Source organism: Theropithecus gelada, chromosome 1, assembly GCF_003255815.1.
Source record: "Theropithecus gelada isolate Dixy chromosome 1, Tgel_1.0, whole genome shotgun sequence".
NCBI lineage: Eukaryota > Metazoa > Chordata > Mammalia > Primates > Cercopithecidae > Theropithecus > Theropithecus gelada.
This window is the reverse complement of record NC_037668.1, coordinates 53,698,449-53,716,035: the sequence shown is the minus strand read 5'-3', so window position 1 is coordinate 53,716,035 and position 17,587 is coordinate 53,698,449. Positions and strand designations below refer to the sequence as shown.

At 52.7% G+C, this 17,587-nt stretch overlaps 1 protein-coding gene across 1 annotated transcript in view; it reads left to right on the top strand.

The window, feature by feature from the left end:
- UBXN11 (UBX domain protein 11) overlaps window positions 1–17,587 on the top strand; it is a 37,390-nt gene that overhangs the window by 10,050 nt on the left and 9,753 nt on the right. Inside the window, exons 2-8 of the mRNA XM_025387151.1 lie at window positions 1,831–1,943; window positions 6,275–6,380; window positions 7,749–7,777; window positions 12,094–12,194; window positions 12,669–12,723; window positions 13,150–13,226; window positions 15,790–15,916. Of these exons, the coding sequence (XP_025242936.1) occupies window positions 6,310–6,380; window positions 7,749–7,777; window positions 12,094–12,194; window positions 12,669–12,723; window positions 13,150–13,226; window positions 15,790–15,916 (460 nt within the window). The 5' untranslated portion in view covers window positions 1,831–1,943; window positions 6,275–6,309. The remainder of the gene's footprint in view (window positions 1–1,830; window positions 1,944–6,274; window positions 6,381–7,748; window positions 7,778–12,093; window positions 12,195–12,668; window positions 12,724–13,149; window positions 13,227–15,789; window positions 15,917–17,587) is intronic.

The following is a 17,587-nucleotide window of genomic DNA, read 5'->3' as shown; positions in this document are numbered from 1 at the left end:
CTTGTTGCCCAGGCTGGAGTGCAATGGGGTGATCTCAGCTCAACGCAACCTCCACCTCCTGGGTTCAAGCGATTCTCTTGCTTCAGCCTTCCTGAGTAGCTGGGATTACAGGCATGAGCCACCATGGCTGACTAATTTTGTATTTTTTTTTTTTTTTTGAGACGGAGTCTCGCTCTGTCTCCCGGGCTGGAGTTGCAGTGGCCGGATCTCAGCTCACTGCAAGCTCCGCCTCCCGGGTTCACGCCATTCTCCTGCCTCAGCCTCCCGAGTAGCTGGGACTACAGGCGCCGCCACCTCGCCCGGCTAGTTTTTTGTATTTTTTAGTAGAGACGGGGTTTCACCATGTTCACCAGGATGGTCTCGATCTCCTGACCTCGTGATCCACCCGTCTCGGCCTCCCAAAGTGCTGGGATTACAGGCTTGAGCCACCGCGCCCGGCCTAATTTTGTATTTTTGGTAGAGACGGGGTTTCTCCATGTTGGTCAGGCTGGTCTTGAACTCCCGACCTCAGATGATCCGCCTGCCTCAGCCTCCCAAAATGCTGGGATTACAGGCGTGAGCCACTGTGCCGGGCCCTCATCTGTAAATTTCATGTTACCATTTGACTTGGAAGGCACTCAGTAGTGGTAGCTTTCTTTAGCTTCCAATTTGCATACAAAGAATGCCGTCCACTTTGGGAGGCAGAGATGGGTGGATCGCTTGAGCTCAGGAGTTTGAGACCAGCCTGGGCAACATGGCGAAACCCCGTCTCTACAAAAAAAAAAAAACAAAAAAAAAAAACTAGCTGGGCATTGTTGTGCGCACCTGTAGTCCCAGCTACACTGGTGGCTGCGATGGGAGGATGGCTTGAGCCTGGGAGGCGGATGTTGCAGTGAGCAGAGTCTACCCTTCCCTGACAATGTGGTAGGCTAGAAAGTCAAATGGAAAAAAAAAAAAAAAGCACTCTGTGTTGTTCAGAGAAAGGGCTTTTGAACCTGGGCACCAAGAAGTGAGTGCCTGAGATCAGAACTCATAAACTGCCAGACCATCACAGCTGAAAGGGTGGAGAGATGATGATGATGATTAACAGCAGGAAACGTTTTTGAAAAAGTGCTCTCTACAGGTGTTTTTGTTTGTCTCGGCTTTCCCCTTTAAAATCGTGTACTTTGCAATATCTTATTTAATCCTCACGGCAACCCAGTGGGGGTGGGTATTATCACTGTTTTACAGATGTAAAAACTAAGATGTATAAAGTGTCCAAGAACACACAGTCAGGAGCCAGGACTCCTAATTCCAGAGTTCGTGCTCTTAACTGCCTTTAGCTGCTTTGGTGACTGAGTCTAATCCAACAATTTTACAGATGAGGCTCAGGGAGGGGAAATTGTCTTACCCAACTTTTACGCAAGGGAAATAGAATTTGGGCCTCCCTTCCGGGCGCCAATCTGGACAAGGAATGATCACAGAAACTCAGATTTAAGAAACATTTATTAAGTAGTTGCATCATTGCAATCCATCCTCAAAGCAGCCTCCGCTAAGTATTATAGTACTTCGTGTTACAACACTGATCATATGGGGAAATAAGCTAAGAGGGATAATTCCCCCCAAGATCAATTTAGCAAAATAGCGGCACTGTCGGGATCACACATTCAGGTTCAGAGGCTTCCAGCAGTTTCATCAACCTAATCCCAGGTTCCTCCTTCCTGCACCTGTGGGTATGAACGAACTCCCCCATCCCCGGACCTGGAGCCCGCTCAGAGCGGTGCATTCTGGGATTCGCCCGCGAAGAATGCCGACTCTTTGAGCCAATAGAATCCGAGCATAGGCGACTGTATCCACCTTCGCTGTCTGCAGGTTGCTCAGGCCTCCCTCAAACTAGCCAATGAGAAGTGCACGGGTCCTGGTCGCCTAGGAAACCGCGTGACAACAAGATGGCGGCGCCGCGGGACGGCTAGCGGCCCTGCGTGGTGAGTCTGGCCCAAGACTTTTCTGCCCCTAGAGTCCTCTCGCAGGCTGGAGCCCGAGCCCCTAGAGCCCCGTGGGCCTGCGAGCTCCGCGGCTCCCACAGGAGGGGTTCGGGACCCTGCTTACCATGATTACTCGTGGAGGGGGAAGGAGGCGACACGGCTTCCAGGGCTGGGTTAGGTCGTGATAGACGTCTCTCCCTAAACGCGTCCTGGGGGCATTAGGGAGTGACGGCTGGCTGCGGGCCGGACCGTGTCCCCGCCAGAGCTCTGGGCCCTGGGGATGACGGCTAGGCCGAGGAGGTGTGAAGAAGAATGTTGTGAGTCAACCACAGCACTGAGTTTGGTCCCAGAGATGTAGAGGCATGGTACACAGCTTTGCTCTCAGCCAGATCTGAAGTGGGTGACAACCCTGCGTTAAGGAGCTTTTGGCCTGAGGGGTAGTCACAGTCCTGCCCTTGGAAGCCCCAAAGTGAAGGAGGTAGACGACTCTGTCCTCAGGGCTCCCTAATCTGAAGGAGGAAGAGACACGCCCCTGCCCTCAGGAGTCCCCCCAAACGGAAGGGGAAATGCAGCCTTTGCCCTCAGGGTCCCCTGTAATCTGGGAGAAGATTAACCTGGAGACAATGTGTTGGATTGGACTGGAGTGACACTGGAAGTAGGGAAGTCAGTTGGGGGCCACGTGACAGCTCCCAGAATGGGCAGTGAGTTCCACTAGGATAGCTGACAGTGGGCATGGAAAGGGGCAGCTATGTGTGAGACAGTTTAACCTGCAGGGTTTGGTGTAAGAGGAAAGATGGCGTAAGAGGGAAGGAAGGAGAGAAAAATGCTGTGGTTGGGTGATGGGGTCCCATTAAGAAGGGGGAAGGGGAGGAAGTGAGTTTGACGAAGATGTTGAATTTGGTTTAGGAGTTTTTTGTCTTTTGTTTTCCCCCTGTGACAGCTTTATTGAGATATAATTCACGTACTACATACTTCACTCCTTTAAAGTGTAAATTTCAATCGTTTTTAGTATATTTTAGTATATATTCCATTTATATGAAATGTGCAGTATGGGCAAGTCTATAGAACAGAAAGTAGATTTGTGGTTGCCTAAGACTGGCTGGGAAAAGGGGTGGGGGCTGGAGAGTAAGTGGTGACTGCTAGAGGGTACAAGGTCTTTTTAGGCTGATGAAAATGTTCTAAAATTGTGGTGATGGTAGTACAGCTCTGTGAATATACTAAAAACTTAAATTTACACTGTAATAAGGTGAAATATGTGAATTATATCTCAAAGCTGTTTTATGAAAAAGGTTGCATACTGTATAATTACATTTATGTAACTTTTTTGAAGTAATATAGAGATGGACCGGGCGCAGTGGCTCACGCGGGTAATCCTAGCACTTTGGGAGGCTGAGGTAGGAGAATTGCTTGAACCTGGGAGGCAGAGGTTGCAGTGAGCCGAGATTGCGCCATTGCACTCCAGCCTGGGCAACAAGAGCAAAACTGTGTCTCAAAAAAAAAAAAAAAAAAAAGAAAAAAGGAAAGAAAATAAAAAGAAAATTAGAGATGGAAAATAACGTACTGGTTGCCAGTGGTTAGGGCTGGGGGAGGGGTGCAGGATGGGTGTGACTATAAAGAGGGCCATGAGGAAGATCTTGGTGGGGCTAGAATAGTTCTGTATTTTGATTGCAGTGGTAGTTACCCATGTAACTTGACCTATGTGATTTAATCTACCCATGTGATCAAACAGCATAGAACTATACATACAAACTGTAGAAAAAATGTCAATTCCTGATTTTAATATCATACTGTAGTTATATAAAATCTAACTATTGGCTGGGCATAGTGGCTTACGCCTGTAATCCCAACACTTTGGGAGGCCAAGGTATGTGGATTCACGAGGTCAAGCATTTGAGACCAGCCTGGCCAACATAGTGAAACCCTGTCTCTACTAAAAATACAAAATTAGCTGGGTGTGGTGGCATACACCTGTAATCCCAGCTACTTGGGAGACTGAGGCAGGAGAATTACTTGGACCCAGGAGGCAGAGGTTGCAGTGAGCTGAGATCGCGCCACTACACTCCAGCCTAGGTGACAGAGCGAAACTCCATCTCAAAAAACAAAACAAAAAAATGTGTTGAGGGGAGCTGGGTAGAGGATACAAAGGATCTTTCTGTACTATTTTCCTAATTTCCTGTGAATCTGTAATAACTTTCAAATAAAAAGCTAAAATATAAGTGAAAAACAAACTGAAGAGTTAGCTGGCCAAGGGAAGGGTGCAGGTAGGGGTGGGGAGACCATTTTGGGAGTGGGGGGGTTGAGGTCGAGGCAGGGGGGATACAAGTGCATTTGAGATATTGCTAGCAGTTCAGGTGGCTCAAGTGTGGGAGGCGGCAAGATGGGAGATGAGGTCAGGAGACATAAGCAGGGACCAGGTCACCTATATCAAGGAATTATGAAATTTTTTTTGAGATGGAGTCTTGCTCTGTCACCCAGGCTGGAGTGCAGTGGCGCGATCTCTGCTCACTGCAACCTTCGCCTCCTGGGTTCAAGCGATTCTCCTGCCTCAGCCTCCTGAGTAGCCGGGATTACAGGTGCCCCCCACCATGCCCGGCTAGTTTTTGTATTTTTAGTAGAGATGAGGTTTCGCCATGTTGGTCAGGCTGGTCTTGAACTCTTGACCTCAGATGATCCACCCTCCTCCGCCTCCCAAAGTGCTGGGATTACAGGCGTGAGCCACCATGCCTGGCCAGAATTTTGAATTTTTTTCCCTAGGTGAGAAATGCTGGAATTATAGGCATGAGCCACCACTCCCGGCCTGCTTTATGTTTTAAGAAGATCTCTCTGGAGCACATGGGAACTAATGAAGGGAGCCATGAGGGGCTCTCAGACTTGGCCATACAACCCATGAGGCTGCCCAGACAGGGCAGGGGGCTGGGGCAGGGTGGGGGTGAAGAAACTCTGGGCCTGATCCTTGAGGAGGGCTCCTTCCAAGGAAGGGGCAGGGCATGATTCTCAAACTCTGCAGTGAAGGCATTGGAGGCTGCCTCCAGGCAGCATGGATTCCCTTGCTGACTGGCTTCAGAAGTAGGGTTGAGGCCAGAACCAGACATTTTCAAAGTGGAGCTAATTTGGATTTGTCCTAAAAAATTTGATCCAGGCCAGGTGCGGTGGCTCATGCCTGTAATCCCAGCATTTTGGGAGGCCCCCGAGGCCGAGGCGGGTGGGTCACCTGAGGTCATTTACTGAATAGAGTAGTAGCCTTCGATTATGTCCCTCAGGTGCACTCCTCTTTCCAGAAGGAAGAGGGAATGAAAGGAAACTAACATGTAGGAGAGCCTCCTGTGGCAGCAACAGCAAAAACAGCAGCAGCCCCAACTCACATTTTTCAGTGCTTCCTTTGAGCTTGGCGCTGGGCTAGACCTCTGTTACCTCTGAATCTGCTCAGAACACTGCCTGTGCCAGTACTGTTACTACCCCCATTTTATACTAAAAGAAACTGAGGATGGGTTACTCCAGTGAGTGGCAAAACCTGGCATCTTAACCTTGGCGTCACCTGGACTGTGTCTTTTTTTTTTTTTTGAGATGGAGTTTTGCTCTTGTTGCCCGGGTTGGAGTGCAATGGCGCAGTCTCGTCTCATTGCAACCTCCCCACCTCCTGGGTTCAAGCGATTCTCGTGCCTCAGCCTCCCAGGTAGCTGGGACTACAGGTGCATGCCACCACGCCCAATTAATTTTTGTATTTTTAGTAGAGACGGGATTTCACCATGTTGGACAGGCTGGTCTCAAACCACTGATCTCAGGCAATCCACCCACCTCGGCCTCCCAAAGTGCTGGGATTACAGGCGTGAGTCACCGAGCCCGGCCCACATAGACTGTGTCTTGATTGAATCCTGCCTGTGGGTTGCCCTCTCTGGCTCTGAGATGTTGGTTGTGGCACCAGGTTTCTGGTGGAAGGGAAGGAGACACTTGGGCTTCGTGTCACCCAGCTGGCTGATGGACGGACAGCCTCCTGGGTGGTAGCATTTTCAGGCTCTAAGTTTGGGAAAGTTCCAGGCTTCTGACTCATTTCTGCATCCCATCCACCCTCACAGTCCTTTCCCAAGAACCACCAGGCCAAAGGTCTCACAGTTCAGAGCAGAGAGCCGTATACCCAGAGGAGCAGGCAGATAACAGAAACTTCCAGAAACCTCTGTGGGGACAGTGGAAGCGGCAAAAGGTACTGCAGCCTAGACAGTGCTTCCCATTAGGAAGAGTAGCCAGGGATGTGGAAACTTCAGACTACCCCCTGGGATTGGAGCCCTGAGTCCGTCCCCTCTGTCCCCAAGGGCTGACTTCCTGCATTCCTCTAGGGAGTTCCTGACAGCTGGATTCTAGAAGTAGAACTATGAGCTCACCTTTGGCCTCCCTTAGCAAGACCCGGAAAGTGCCCCTGCCCTCGGAGCCTGTGAATCCTGGGTAAGGAGCCAGCCTCAGGGGTCTTTCTGTCCCTGCCTTCCATCCTTCCATGGCCAGAGGACAATGACTCCTAGTGTCTTGGGGAATACAAATAAGGGCCACATAGCCTTCTCTGACCACTGTCTTTCTTTATACCTTCTTCTGGGGTGCCCAGCTTTGGATCTGAGCATAAACTGGGTTGTGCTTTTAATAAGGTATGGGCCCTGGAGGAGTGGCTTGGCATCCCATCTGTTCATTCACTGTTCATTGATTAATTCTGCAAACACAGATGGTGTATGGAGGTATCCTGGGCCAGGCCCTGTTTGGGGTTCTCAGTAAAGGGAATCTTTTACATCTGTCTAGCACTTTCATGTTTTCAAAACATTTTTTTACCTCTCTTCCTTCTTGCTTTTCGGAATACCACTTTGAGTCTTTTTTTTTTTTTTGAGACGGAGTCTCGCTCAGTCGCCCAGGCTGGAGTTCAGTGGCCAGATCTCAGCTCACTGCAAGCTCTGCCTCCCGGGTTTATGCCATTCTCCTGCCTCAGCCTCCCGAGTAGCTGGGACTACAGGCGCCTGCCACCTCGCTCTAGTTTTTTGTATTTTTTAGTAGAGATGGGGTTTCACCGTGTTAGCCAGGATGGTTTCAATCTGACCTCGTGATCCACCTGTCTCGGCCTCCCAAAGTGCTGGGATTACAGGCTTGAGCCACCGCGCCCGGCCTTTTTTTTTTTTTTGAGAGCAAGTCTCGCTCTGTTGCCCAGGCTGTGGATTGCAGTGGCATGATCTCGGCTCACTGCATCCTCTGCCTCCCAGGTTCAAGCGATTCTCCTACTTCAGTCTCAGTAGCTGGGACTACAGGCGCGTGCCCCAACGCCTGGCTAATTTTTTGTATTTTTAGTAGAGACGAGTCTCACTGTGTTAGCCAGGATGGTCTCGATATCCTGATCTCGTGATCTGCCCACCTCGGCCTCCCAAAGTGCTGGGATTACCAGCACTCTAGGTGTGAGCCACTGCGCCTGGCCCCACTTTGAGTCATTCTAAGGCCTAGAAGATTCAGAGAGGTTAAGCAACAGGCCTCACAGCCTTTGCAGAGCAGAGCTGGGGCTGAACTCGTGGGCTTTGCAAGCCTTGTAGTCTTCCCACTAAGACTCTGCTCTTCACCCCTTCCCCATCCTTCTCCACTGGGCAAAGTGAGTCATGTTGAAGCCTGTCCCTTGTCTCACCCCAGGCTGGGGCTGGGATTTGGGGCTGGAAGTCCTCAGGAGGTAGAGGCCCCGCTTCCATCTCTTTGAGCTTTGACTGAAGTCCGGTGCCCAGAGCCTTATCCCTGGTATCATTCCAGGGGCCCTAACTTATATTTCTTCCTTCCTTCTGCCTGAGTTTCCAGGAGGCGAGGAATCCGCATCTACGGGGATGGTAAGTGTGCCCCGCCCTCATGCCCTCTTCGCCTCTCATGTGCTCGCACCTCCTACAGTTGGGCCAATGGAGAGAAATCACAAGGCCCTTGTCAGCTGGAGCAGCGGCCTACATTGTGTTATCTGCAGCTCCCACACTGTCCTCTCTGAGGGCTGGGCTTCCCTCCTGGAAGCTCTCAGATTAGGAGGCCCCATACCCTTGGCACAGTTGTTGCCACTCACATTCGAACCCCTTGACCCACTGTGGGACTGGCCAGTGTGTGCCTAGAAACCACGTGGGGGCCAAGAGATTACCCAGCCCAGGGGTCGGGATCCCAGTCTGCCTTCCCCCTCCAGCCTCTTCCAGCATGACAGCCGTTTCTCCCAAGAGGCCTGTGCACACATTGCCACCCTGACTCCTGTAGCTCAGGCCTTTGGATCCCCACCCCCCGACACCCCGCCATAGCATTGGCATTGGCTATGCAGGTCCCTCTGGGAGCAGAACTGGAAGAACTACAAGAACAGCCCCATTCTGGTTGGGTCCTTGCTCCCTAGCCTTGTGAATTCTCTCTCCTCAAACTCTCTGGGGCACACTGCATAGGCTGCGTCACACTGGCCAGGGCCCAGGGCGTGAGTTTCCTCTGGGCCTCGGCCCCAAAGCAGTGACCTGGGCATCCCTGTCTGCAGAAGATGAGGTGGACATGTTGAGTGATGGGCATGGCTCAGAAGAAAAGATCTCAGTCCCTTCCTGCTATGGCGGCGTAGGTGCCCCTGTGAGTCGGCAAGGTGAGAGCAGAGGCCCGAAGGGTCTGGGTCCTGGCTGCAGGAGGGGGCCCCAGAGAAAGAGCAAGGCCTGGGGAGGCATGGCCCTTCCTCTCGCCTGTTTGGTCTGAGGAAGCTGCTCCCACTCCTGGCTGATGGTGGTAGGGCCCTGGCTTTGCGTAAAGCCACACAAGCCCCACCCTTAGCTCAGGAGGCCTGGCCCAGCCCCAGCCCCAGGCCAGGCTGTGGCTGTAGTTGCCAGGTATGATATCAGTGGGCTCAGGATTCAGGGTCAGAGAGCGATGAAGAGCCTGAGGGTAGAGCTCAGCCTCCTGCTTCTGCAGGGCTCTGGCAAGGCGCAAAGTTGCCTGGACAGTCCACTTAGCTTGGCAGAGGGTTGTGGCAATGCTGAGCTCATGGAGGCACCTAAAGTGGGATGAGGCTGATCAGGGTGGCTTCCCAGAGAGGGGATTTAGCAAGTCTGAGAAAAGGGGAGACATGGGCAGGCAGGGATGAGCTGTGCAGAGTGCTGGGCGGGATCTGGGGATGCTGAGGATGAGGTTAGAACTTTCCACTAGCTCACTAGCTGTAGTATCTTGAGCAAGCAACTTTGCATCTCTCTGTCTCTTGGGGCCTCCTCTGTGAAGTGGGCATGGGAACAGCGAGGGCAGCGTGTTGGGAGGATTCGATGAGATGCTCCTCGGTGGAAGGCCCCTGGCCAGTGCTTGTTACATGGGGTGCTCAGCGTGGTGGCTGCCCATAAGGAGGCCAGCCGCAGGGAAGGGCCTGATGATCCTCCTCCAGGCCCCCTCCATTTTACCGGCAGAGGGGATTGAGGTGGAAAAAGAGACAGGAAGAGCCTGGCCTAAGGTCCCGCAGCCAATTCATCACAAAGCCAGGATCTCCTATACCCTGACTAGGGTCAACTTTCTTTTTTATTTTATTTTTTTTTGAGACAGGGTTTTGCTCTGTCATCCAGGCTGGAGTGCAGTGGTGTGATCACAGCTCACTGCAACCTCAGCCTCCCAGGCGCAATCAGTCCTCCTGCCTCAGCCTCCCAAAGTGCTGGGATTACAGGCATGAGCCACTGTACCCAGCCAGGTCACTTTCAGTAGTAACCATGGCAACCAGGTTCTCTCTTTTAAAAGCTCCAGGTGTCCTCTCCCTGCTTTCCCCTGTCATCCCCTCCTCTCCCACTCCCAGTCAATATCTGTCCTTACCAAGGTAGATGAGGACTTGCCTGTCTTATTTTACTTCTCAGCCAGCAGCGTCCTCTACTGTCCACTGCTCCTTCCTTCTCAGTACCTCCACCAAGCTCTTAGGCACCAAGCTGCTGCCTCCCATTGCCCTCTGCTTCTAGGCTCTGCCTCTTAGCTATCATTACCACCTCCTTTTTTCCCTCAGTTTTTTGTTTGTTTTGTTTTGTTTTTGAGACCGTCTTGCTCTGTTGCCCAGGCTGGAGTGCAGTGGTGCAAATCAGTACTTATTGCAGCCTCGACCTGCCAGGCTCAAGCAGTCCTCCCACTTCAGCCTCTCAGGTAGCCGGGACTATAGGCACACACCACCATGCCTGACCATGCCTGGCTCATTTTTGTATTTTTAGTAGAGACAGGGTTTTGCTATGTTGCCCAGGCTGGTCTCGAACTCCTGGTCTCAAGTGATCTGCCCGCCTTGGCCTCCCAAAGTGCTGGGATTACAGGGGCGAGCCACTGCACCCGAGCCCTCAGCTTTTCAATGTGATGTTCCGCTGGCCTGGACTCTCCTCTGTGTCCACTGTGCCCCAGTGAGCTCACCTGCACTCCGTGTGTAGACAGTTCCCAAATGTTTTTTTGTCAATTAAGATGCATTTAACTATAAGTCAAAGAAAACCCTTCCTCAACCAACAAGAACATTAAGGAAGTTTTGTTATTCCACATGCAAAGACGTCCTAAAGAGGCAGCTCCAGGGGTGTTAATTCAGTGACTCAGAGACATCATCGGGGGCTCAGGTTTCTCCATCTTTTTACTGAACCTGCCTTGACACGGCAGCCTCATGTGGTTGTAGGATGATGGCTGCAGTTCCTGTTTCATACATAGAAAGGACAGTATCTAGGGGAAGAAAAGGAAAAGGCCTGCTTCTTCCTGTATGTTTCTCTTTTTTTCTGTTTTCATACTTTTTTTTTTTTTTTTTGAGACAGAGTCTCTCACTCTGTTACCCAGGCTGGAGTGCAGTGGTGCGATCTTGGCTCACTGCAACCTCCGCCTCCTTGGTTCAAGTGATTCTCAAGTAACTGGGATGACAGGCATCTGCCACCATGCCCGGCTGATTTTTGTATTTTTAGTAGAGACAGAGTTTCACCATGTTGGCCAGGCTGGTTTCGGACTCCTGACTTCAAGTGATCCACCTGCCTCGGCCTCCCAAAGTGCTGGGATTACAGCCGTGAGCCACTGCACCCGGCCCATTCTCATACTTTTTAAATAAAAACTTTTATTTCCCATACTACACAGATGTAAAACTTTTTATTTTGAAAATATTTTAAGAATACAGGAAAGTTGAAATAATAATATAGCGAATACCATACGTTCTCCATCTGGATTCAACAATTATGTTCCTGAGTGTGGTGGCACATGCCTGCAGTCCCAGCTACTCAGGAGGCTGACTTGGGAGGATCACTTGAGCCCAGGAGGCCGAGGCTGCAGTGAGCTGTGATTGCACCACTGCACTCCAGCCTGGGCAACAGAGCAAGACTGCATCTCTTAAAAAAACACAAAGATTAAAAGTGACATGGACATTTTGAAGAGTCCTGGCTACTGTTTTCTTTTTTTCTTTTCTTTTCTTTCTTTCTTTCTTTCTTTTTTTTTTTTTTTTTGAGGCAGTTTTGCTCTTGTTGCCCAGGCTGAAATGCAATGGTGTGATCTCGGCTCACCGCAACCTCCGCCTCCCAGGTTCAAGTGATTCTCCTGCCTCAGCCTCCCGAGTAGCTGGGATTACAAGGCATGTGTTATCATGCCCGGCTAATTTTGTACTTTTTAGTAGAGACGGGGTTTCTCCATGTTGGTCAGGCTGGTCTTGAACTCTTGACCTCAGGTGATCCTCCCGCCTCGGCCTCCCAAAGTGCTGGGATTATAGGCATGAGCCACCGCGTGCCCGGCCCTGGCTACTGTTTTCTACAATGCCCTGCATTCTGACTTTATCTGGCAGTTTGCCTGTGGGGTAGTTGCCTCACTCCTCTATCTGCCATTTTGCCTACCACTGGACACTAGATTTGGAGGTTTGATTAGATTGAGGGTGAAATTTTTGGCAATGCTTCAGGATGATGTGGCCCATATGTTACACCACGTCCTTGTATATGTTGGACAAATTATTCGATCTCTCTGTGTCTCACTTTCCTAAACAGTTCATTTACCTCCTGGGTGTGTTTCAAGGATTGCAGGGGTTGATCTACATGAAGGGTTTAGAACAGTTCCTATGATGCCAGTGGGAGCTGCTGTCCGTACCTTCATTTCCATTCCTGGGACCCCTGTCCTCCTCCCTCCACCCTGACAACTCATCCTCAGCTCTAGGTCTTGGCCTCAAAAGACTTTATGTGCTTGGCAGTCCCTGCATCCCATGACTCGGAGCTGATGGCCTCCATGACGAGGAAGTTGTGGGACCTGGAGCAGCAGGTGAAGGCCCAGACTGATGAGATCCTGTCTAAGGTGGGGCCCCAGGTGGGAGAGGGCCAGGGGCCAGTCTGAGAGGTGGAGGGACTGGGCTGGGGAGGCCAGGAGTTGGACTAGGGCGGGTGATTCTAGAACCATCTCCCCGACTGACCTGCCCAGTTTGAGGACCAGGTGTGGCCTGGGCCTGATCTAGGTCCCTGTGACCTGAGCCTAGAGGCTGGGGGTTCTTCCCCTCAGCTGAGCAGGACCCAGTAGACCCTGGACTGGGCGACACAGCGGACTGCTGAGCAGAGCGCGGCACCCTCAGATGCGGGGGTCCTCAGGTGTGGGCCGTGCCTCTCCCCACCTCAGAGGAACTGCGAGGGTTATCTGAGGTCCAGGACAAGTGGCCGTGCCAAAGGGTGGCCGGGGCTTGCTGTTCCCCAGTGTCCAACGTAGGCAAAGCTCTGGAGTTTAGGCAGGGCTCTGGGAACCACAGGCCCTGTGCTCACCCTGTGTCTTATGCTACAGGATCGGAAGATAGCAGCCCTGGAGGACCTGGTGCAGACCCTCCAGCCACACCCAGGTAGGAGGTTCTTGGAGGGCTGACCTGCGCCCCCAGTCAGGCACCTCCCCTGGGCCTGGGGCTCCTGGAAGCTTGGACAATGGCTTCTGGCATCAAGAGCATCAAGCTGACTGCTTGGTGGGGTCTGGACAGCTGAGCCCACAGAGGGGCTGCAACACATCCAGGACAGTGCTAGAGTCACTCCGTGCCCTCCTACATGGGACTGAGTCCCATCTGAAGTGTGGAGGACAGGAGGCTCTGAGGGGAGTGGCAGCCTCCTAGAGCCCATCAAGCCACAGGGTCAGGGGAGAGGCCAGAGAGGTGGGGAGCCAAGAGGCAGTTCTTGGGGGATCCCCAGAACAGCTTCTCCAGATGACCCTCAGGGCAGAGGTGACCTGGCAGTGTCTTGCTGGAGCATCTGAAGCCTGTCCCTGTCTTTCCCTGAAGCTGAGGCAGCCCTGCAGCGGCAGGAGGAACTGGAGACGTTGTGCGTGCAGCTGCAGCGGCAGGTCAGGGAGATGGAGGTGAGAGAGGTGCGGCCCCAGGGGATGCGGGCAGCCAGCAGTCCCCAGCTCTGCATGGCACGCTCCTTAGGAACTCAGTCAGAGCCCACCTCTCTGGGCCTCTCCTCATCACATCCCAGCCAGGGACCCTGCCCTGCATTTCCCTACCCAGGACTGGCCCAGAATTTAAAGAGCCAGAGAGGTGTCTGGGGTTGGGGCACAGCCCTGCTTTTGGGCCCTCTGAACGTGCCTCTCCCCTGCTTAGCAGACCTCATGGCTCCCACTGGACTGAATTGCACAGTCCTCGCCGCGGCCTCTGCGTGCCTCTTCGTGTTATCTTGAACCACTCTCCCCTCCAGCCACGAGGCCCTTCCTCTGGGTCTTTGACCACATGGAGCTGCTTCCCAACTCAGGGCGTTGGGCGGTGCTGTTGCTGTTCCCTCTACTGAAATGTTTCCCCACCTGCCCCAGGCCAGTTCTGCTGGCCTCAGTCATATCCCCCGGGCCTCCTAGGCAGGTTTTCCATCCCATGCTTTCTCAGTGCCTCATCTCTCTTCCCTTGTGGGATTCTGAACTCTACGAAGGAGGAAGCAGTTTCCTCCTGTTTGTCACTGTGCACCCAGGACCTAGCACTGAATTGAAGCAATTTGCTGCCTCTGGCTGTGACTTCTGCTCACTGGGGACTCAGTGACCCCGGTCACCTTTCTTTCCCCCACTCACATAGCCATTCAAACAGCAAGGGAACTAGAGGGACACCAGGCTCAGGGAAGGGTCCCAAGCACGCATGGGCCCTGCCAGAAGTTCTTCCTGGGATTCAGCCTCTCTCCCTCTCCACGCAGAATTGGATTCCAAAGTCCCAATCTAATTTAAAACCTTGGCAGCAAACCTCCAGGTGCAGCTGAGAGCCCTTCCCTCTTCAGGCTGTTCATACCTGGGGTTGTCCCGGAGCAGTAGCCACAGGCGGTGAGGGCTGTGCCAGAGCCTTGGGGCAGGGGCATGACTGCCCTTGCAGGCATCTCAGCCACACAGTTACCACATCATTCATTTAACAGCCTCGTCTGGAGGATCTGCCTGGGGCAGGCCTGGGGCAGAGCATGACCAAGACAGACATGGTCCCTGCCTGCATGAGGCTGCCAGTCTGTGGGGAGGGGAACAAATGAATACACAGGTACACAAGTACAGAGAGTGCTGTGACTTGATGAAATGGGTGACACCACAGAGGCAAGTTGGGGGACCACCTGTGGGGGTGACATTGGGCATGATGTCTGGTGAATGAGGAGGGGATGGGGTAAGAGGATCCAGGTTTAGAAGGGAAAGGTGCCACTTCCCACCACATAACTTGGCTTGTGGTCAGTGGCTGTGTGGAGGAAGGATAAGAACGGGAAGAGAGAAGAGGTCGTAGGGCCCTCATCACATTGGAGCCGCCCGTGGTGCTGACTGGATCCTGTCCTGAAAAAATGGGAAGCCATTGGAAGGCTTCAGTTTGAGAGGTGGCGTGACGAAAAGACCACCCTGCTATGTGGGGGTGGGTGAGGAGAGGACAGGGGGAGGCAGGCGCCGCCCCTGGATTGTCCAGGAGAAAGATGACGGTGGCTTGAACTAGGGTGGTGGCAGCAGATGGAGCCCAGCAGATGGGTTCCAGGCTGCATTGGAGGGGACACCACAGGCCTTGCGGGTCATCCTGGAGGAATGGGCCACAGAGGATTCTCAGGTGGAGGGGGTGCCATTTCCAGAGACAGGAAAACCTGGCGCGGGGAGAGGTCTGAAAGGGGGGCGGGAGCCATGACCATTAGACATCCAAGTGTAGACGGTTGGAAATGTGAGTCTGGAGCTTGGGTGAAATCTGCATAAATACAAATTTGGGTTCTGTTGTATATGTTTGGGAGAGCGTGTGGATGGAGCTGGGCCCTCACGAGTTGGTGTTGGATAGGAAGGGGAAATGCTGAAGGAAACTGGAAAGGAACAGCCCGGGATATGGGAGGAAAACTAGCAGATGGTGAAAGATAAAGACAGAAACGTGCCCATGCGCTTGGCAGCGGGTAGGTTGGTGGTGGCAGCACCTTGAGCAGTTTCAGAGAGGTGTGGCGATGGAGCCAGGTTAGAGTGGCTTGAGAAAAGAAGTGGGGGTGTGGATGTGTAGACAGTCCAGAAGTTTCCTGTGGCAGAGGGGACATGTGGCCAAGCCCTAGGGAGGCTGGCACATGGTTCACATCCCTCAGCCCTGCCTCCTCCTCACACTTGGGCCAGGCCACATGGTTCCTGCAGCAAGGAGGCCAACCTTACCAAGCCCTCGCGTGGGCCGGGCACTGGCGGGCGTGAGCTTACTTGAGCCCTCCTCACAAGCTTAGGTGGCAGGAACTGTCATCTCCATTTTATTAGAGGAGTCATCTCAGGCTCTAGGGGCTGAAGCAGCTTTCCAAGGTCACAGCCAGGAAGTGGCAAGATCCCCCCACTCATCCCTCTGTCGGGTCAGCTCTGAGGGCCCCATCGCCTGCAGACTGAGGCTGGGCTTTGGGACGACGCTCTTTCCCTGGGATGGGGCTGAGCTGACGGTGCCCCTGCGTCTCCCGCTTCTTTCTCACAGCGGTTCCTCAGTGACTATGGCCTGCAGTGGGTGGGCGAGCCCATGGACCAGGAGGACTCAGAGAACAAGACAGTCTCAGAGGATGGCGAGAGGGACTGGATGACAGCCAAGAAGTTCTGGAAGCCAGGTAGAGCAGGGTGTCTGTCCCAGGCCCTCTTCAAAAGGAATTCTCCAAGAGTTTGCTGCTGGCCGGCAGCTCCCCAGAGGCTCATCTCATTCATACCTGGGCCCCTGACTTGAGTCGCCCTGAGAGCCCACACCTTGCCCCTGACACAATGCGGGAGTGGCCTTGGCCTCCATCACTGACCACTTAACCTGCTGGCCCGCTTCTCCCCGGTCCCCACTCTGCTCTCGCTCATCTGTCAGAGACCGAGAGATACAAGAGGTAGCAAGGCCTCATTTGCCTCTGGTTACATAGTCTACAAAATGCCACTCTAGAAGCTGTTGCTGTTTAAAAAAAAGCAATCCTTCTGTTCCGGAAGCTGCTCCCAAATTCTCAGGCTTGGCATCCCTCTCCAGGTTCACTTATGGCCCTTGGAACCCACCTGGTTCTGTGGGCCCCACTGTGTCTTTTTTTTTTTTTGAGAATGAGTCTCGCTCTGTCACCCAGACTGGAGTGCAGTGGCACGATCTTGGCTCACTGCAACCTCTGCCTCCCAGGTTCAAGCAATTCTTCTGCCTCAACCTCCTGAGTAGCTAGGATTACAGGTGTATGCCAACACACCCAGCTAATTTTTGTATTTTTAGTAGAGACGGGGTTTCACCATGTTGGCCAGGCTGGTCTCTAACTCCTGACGTCTTGATCTGCCGGCCTCCCAAAGTGCTGGGATTATAGGCTGGAGCCACCACGCCCAGCCTACCATGTCTTATTTTTAACTTGACTGCTAATATCTAGAGGGATTCCTCCCACAGTCCCCTCCTGTAGACCCACAGATTTGGGTCCATAGAACTGGCCATTTCTGAAAACCAGGCCCATTCTCTTCAAAGAATGGGAATTGTCACCCAAAAGTTGATTCTCCAGGCTCTAGAGTCAGGCACGCCTGCGCCCTCAACTTGATCCCACCTCGTATCCCTGGTGTGACTTGGGCAGGTGACCTCTATTCATTTCATCAACAAAACAGGAGTGTTTTCCTTCCCTGGGAGTTACCAGGAGCAAATGAGTTAAACGCAGAGTGCCTAGCTCTGGCCTCGCTCGCAGCCATTGTTGTTTCCAAAGTCTGAGGGCAGGGGTGGTCACAGGAGCACAGCTTCCACGGGGCCCATGTGGAAGACGACGGCACCTTCTTGGTTTCCTGTTTCCTGCTAGGTAAAAACCCAGACTCCAAACATGAGAATCCTGCCTCCTGTTTAGGCCTGGGCTCTGGCTGGATCCCCCCCAAATCTCAGGGTGCAACGCCCTCACTGCTTGTTCTGAAAAAAACATCACTTCCCATTTTTGTGCCATTTGCAGCTTTCTTTTCTTTTCTTTTTTTTTTTTTTTTTGAGATGGATTCTCGCTCTGTTGCCCAGGCTGGAGTGCAGTGGCACAATTTCAGCTCACTGCAACCTCTGCTTCCTGGGTTCAAGCGATCCTCCTGAGTAGCTGGGATTACAGGCACCCACCACCACACCCGGCTAATTTTTGTATTTTTAGTAGAGACAGCGTTTCACCATCTTGGTCAGGCTAGTCTTGAACTCCTGACCTCGTGATCTTCCCGCCTCAGCCTCCCAAAGTGCTGGGATTACAGGCGTGAGCCACCGCGCCCAGCCATTTGCAGCTAGCTTTCAAAGCATTTTCTTTTTTTTTTTTTTTTTTTTT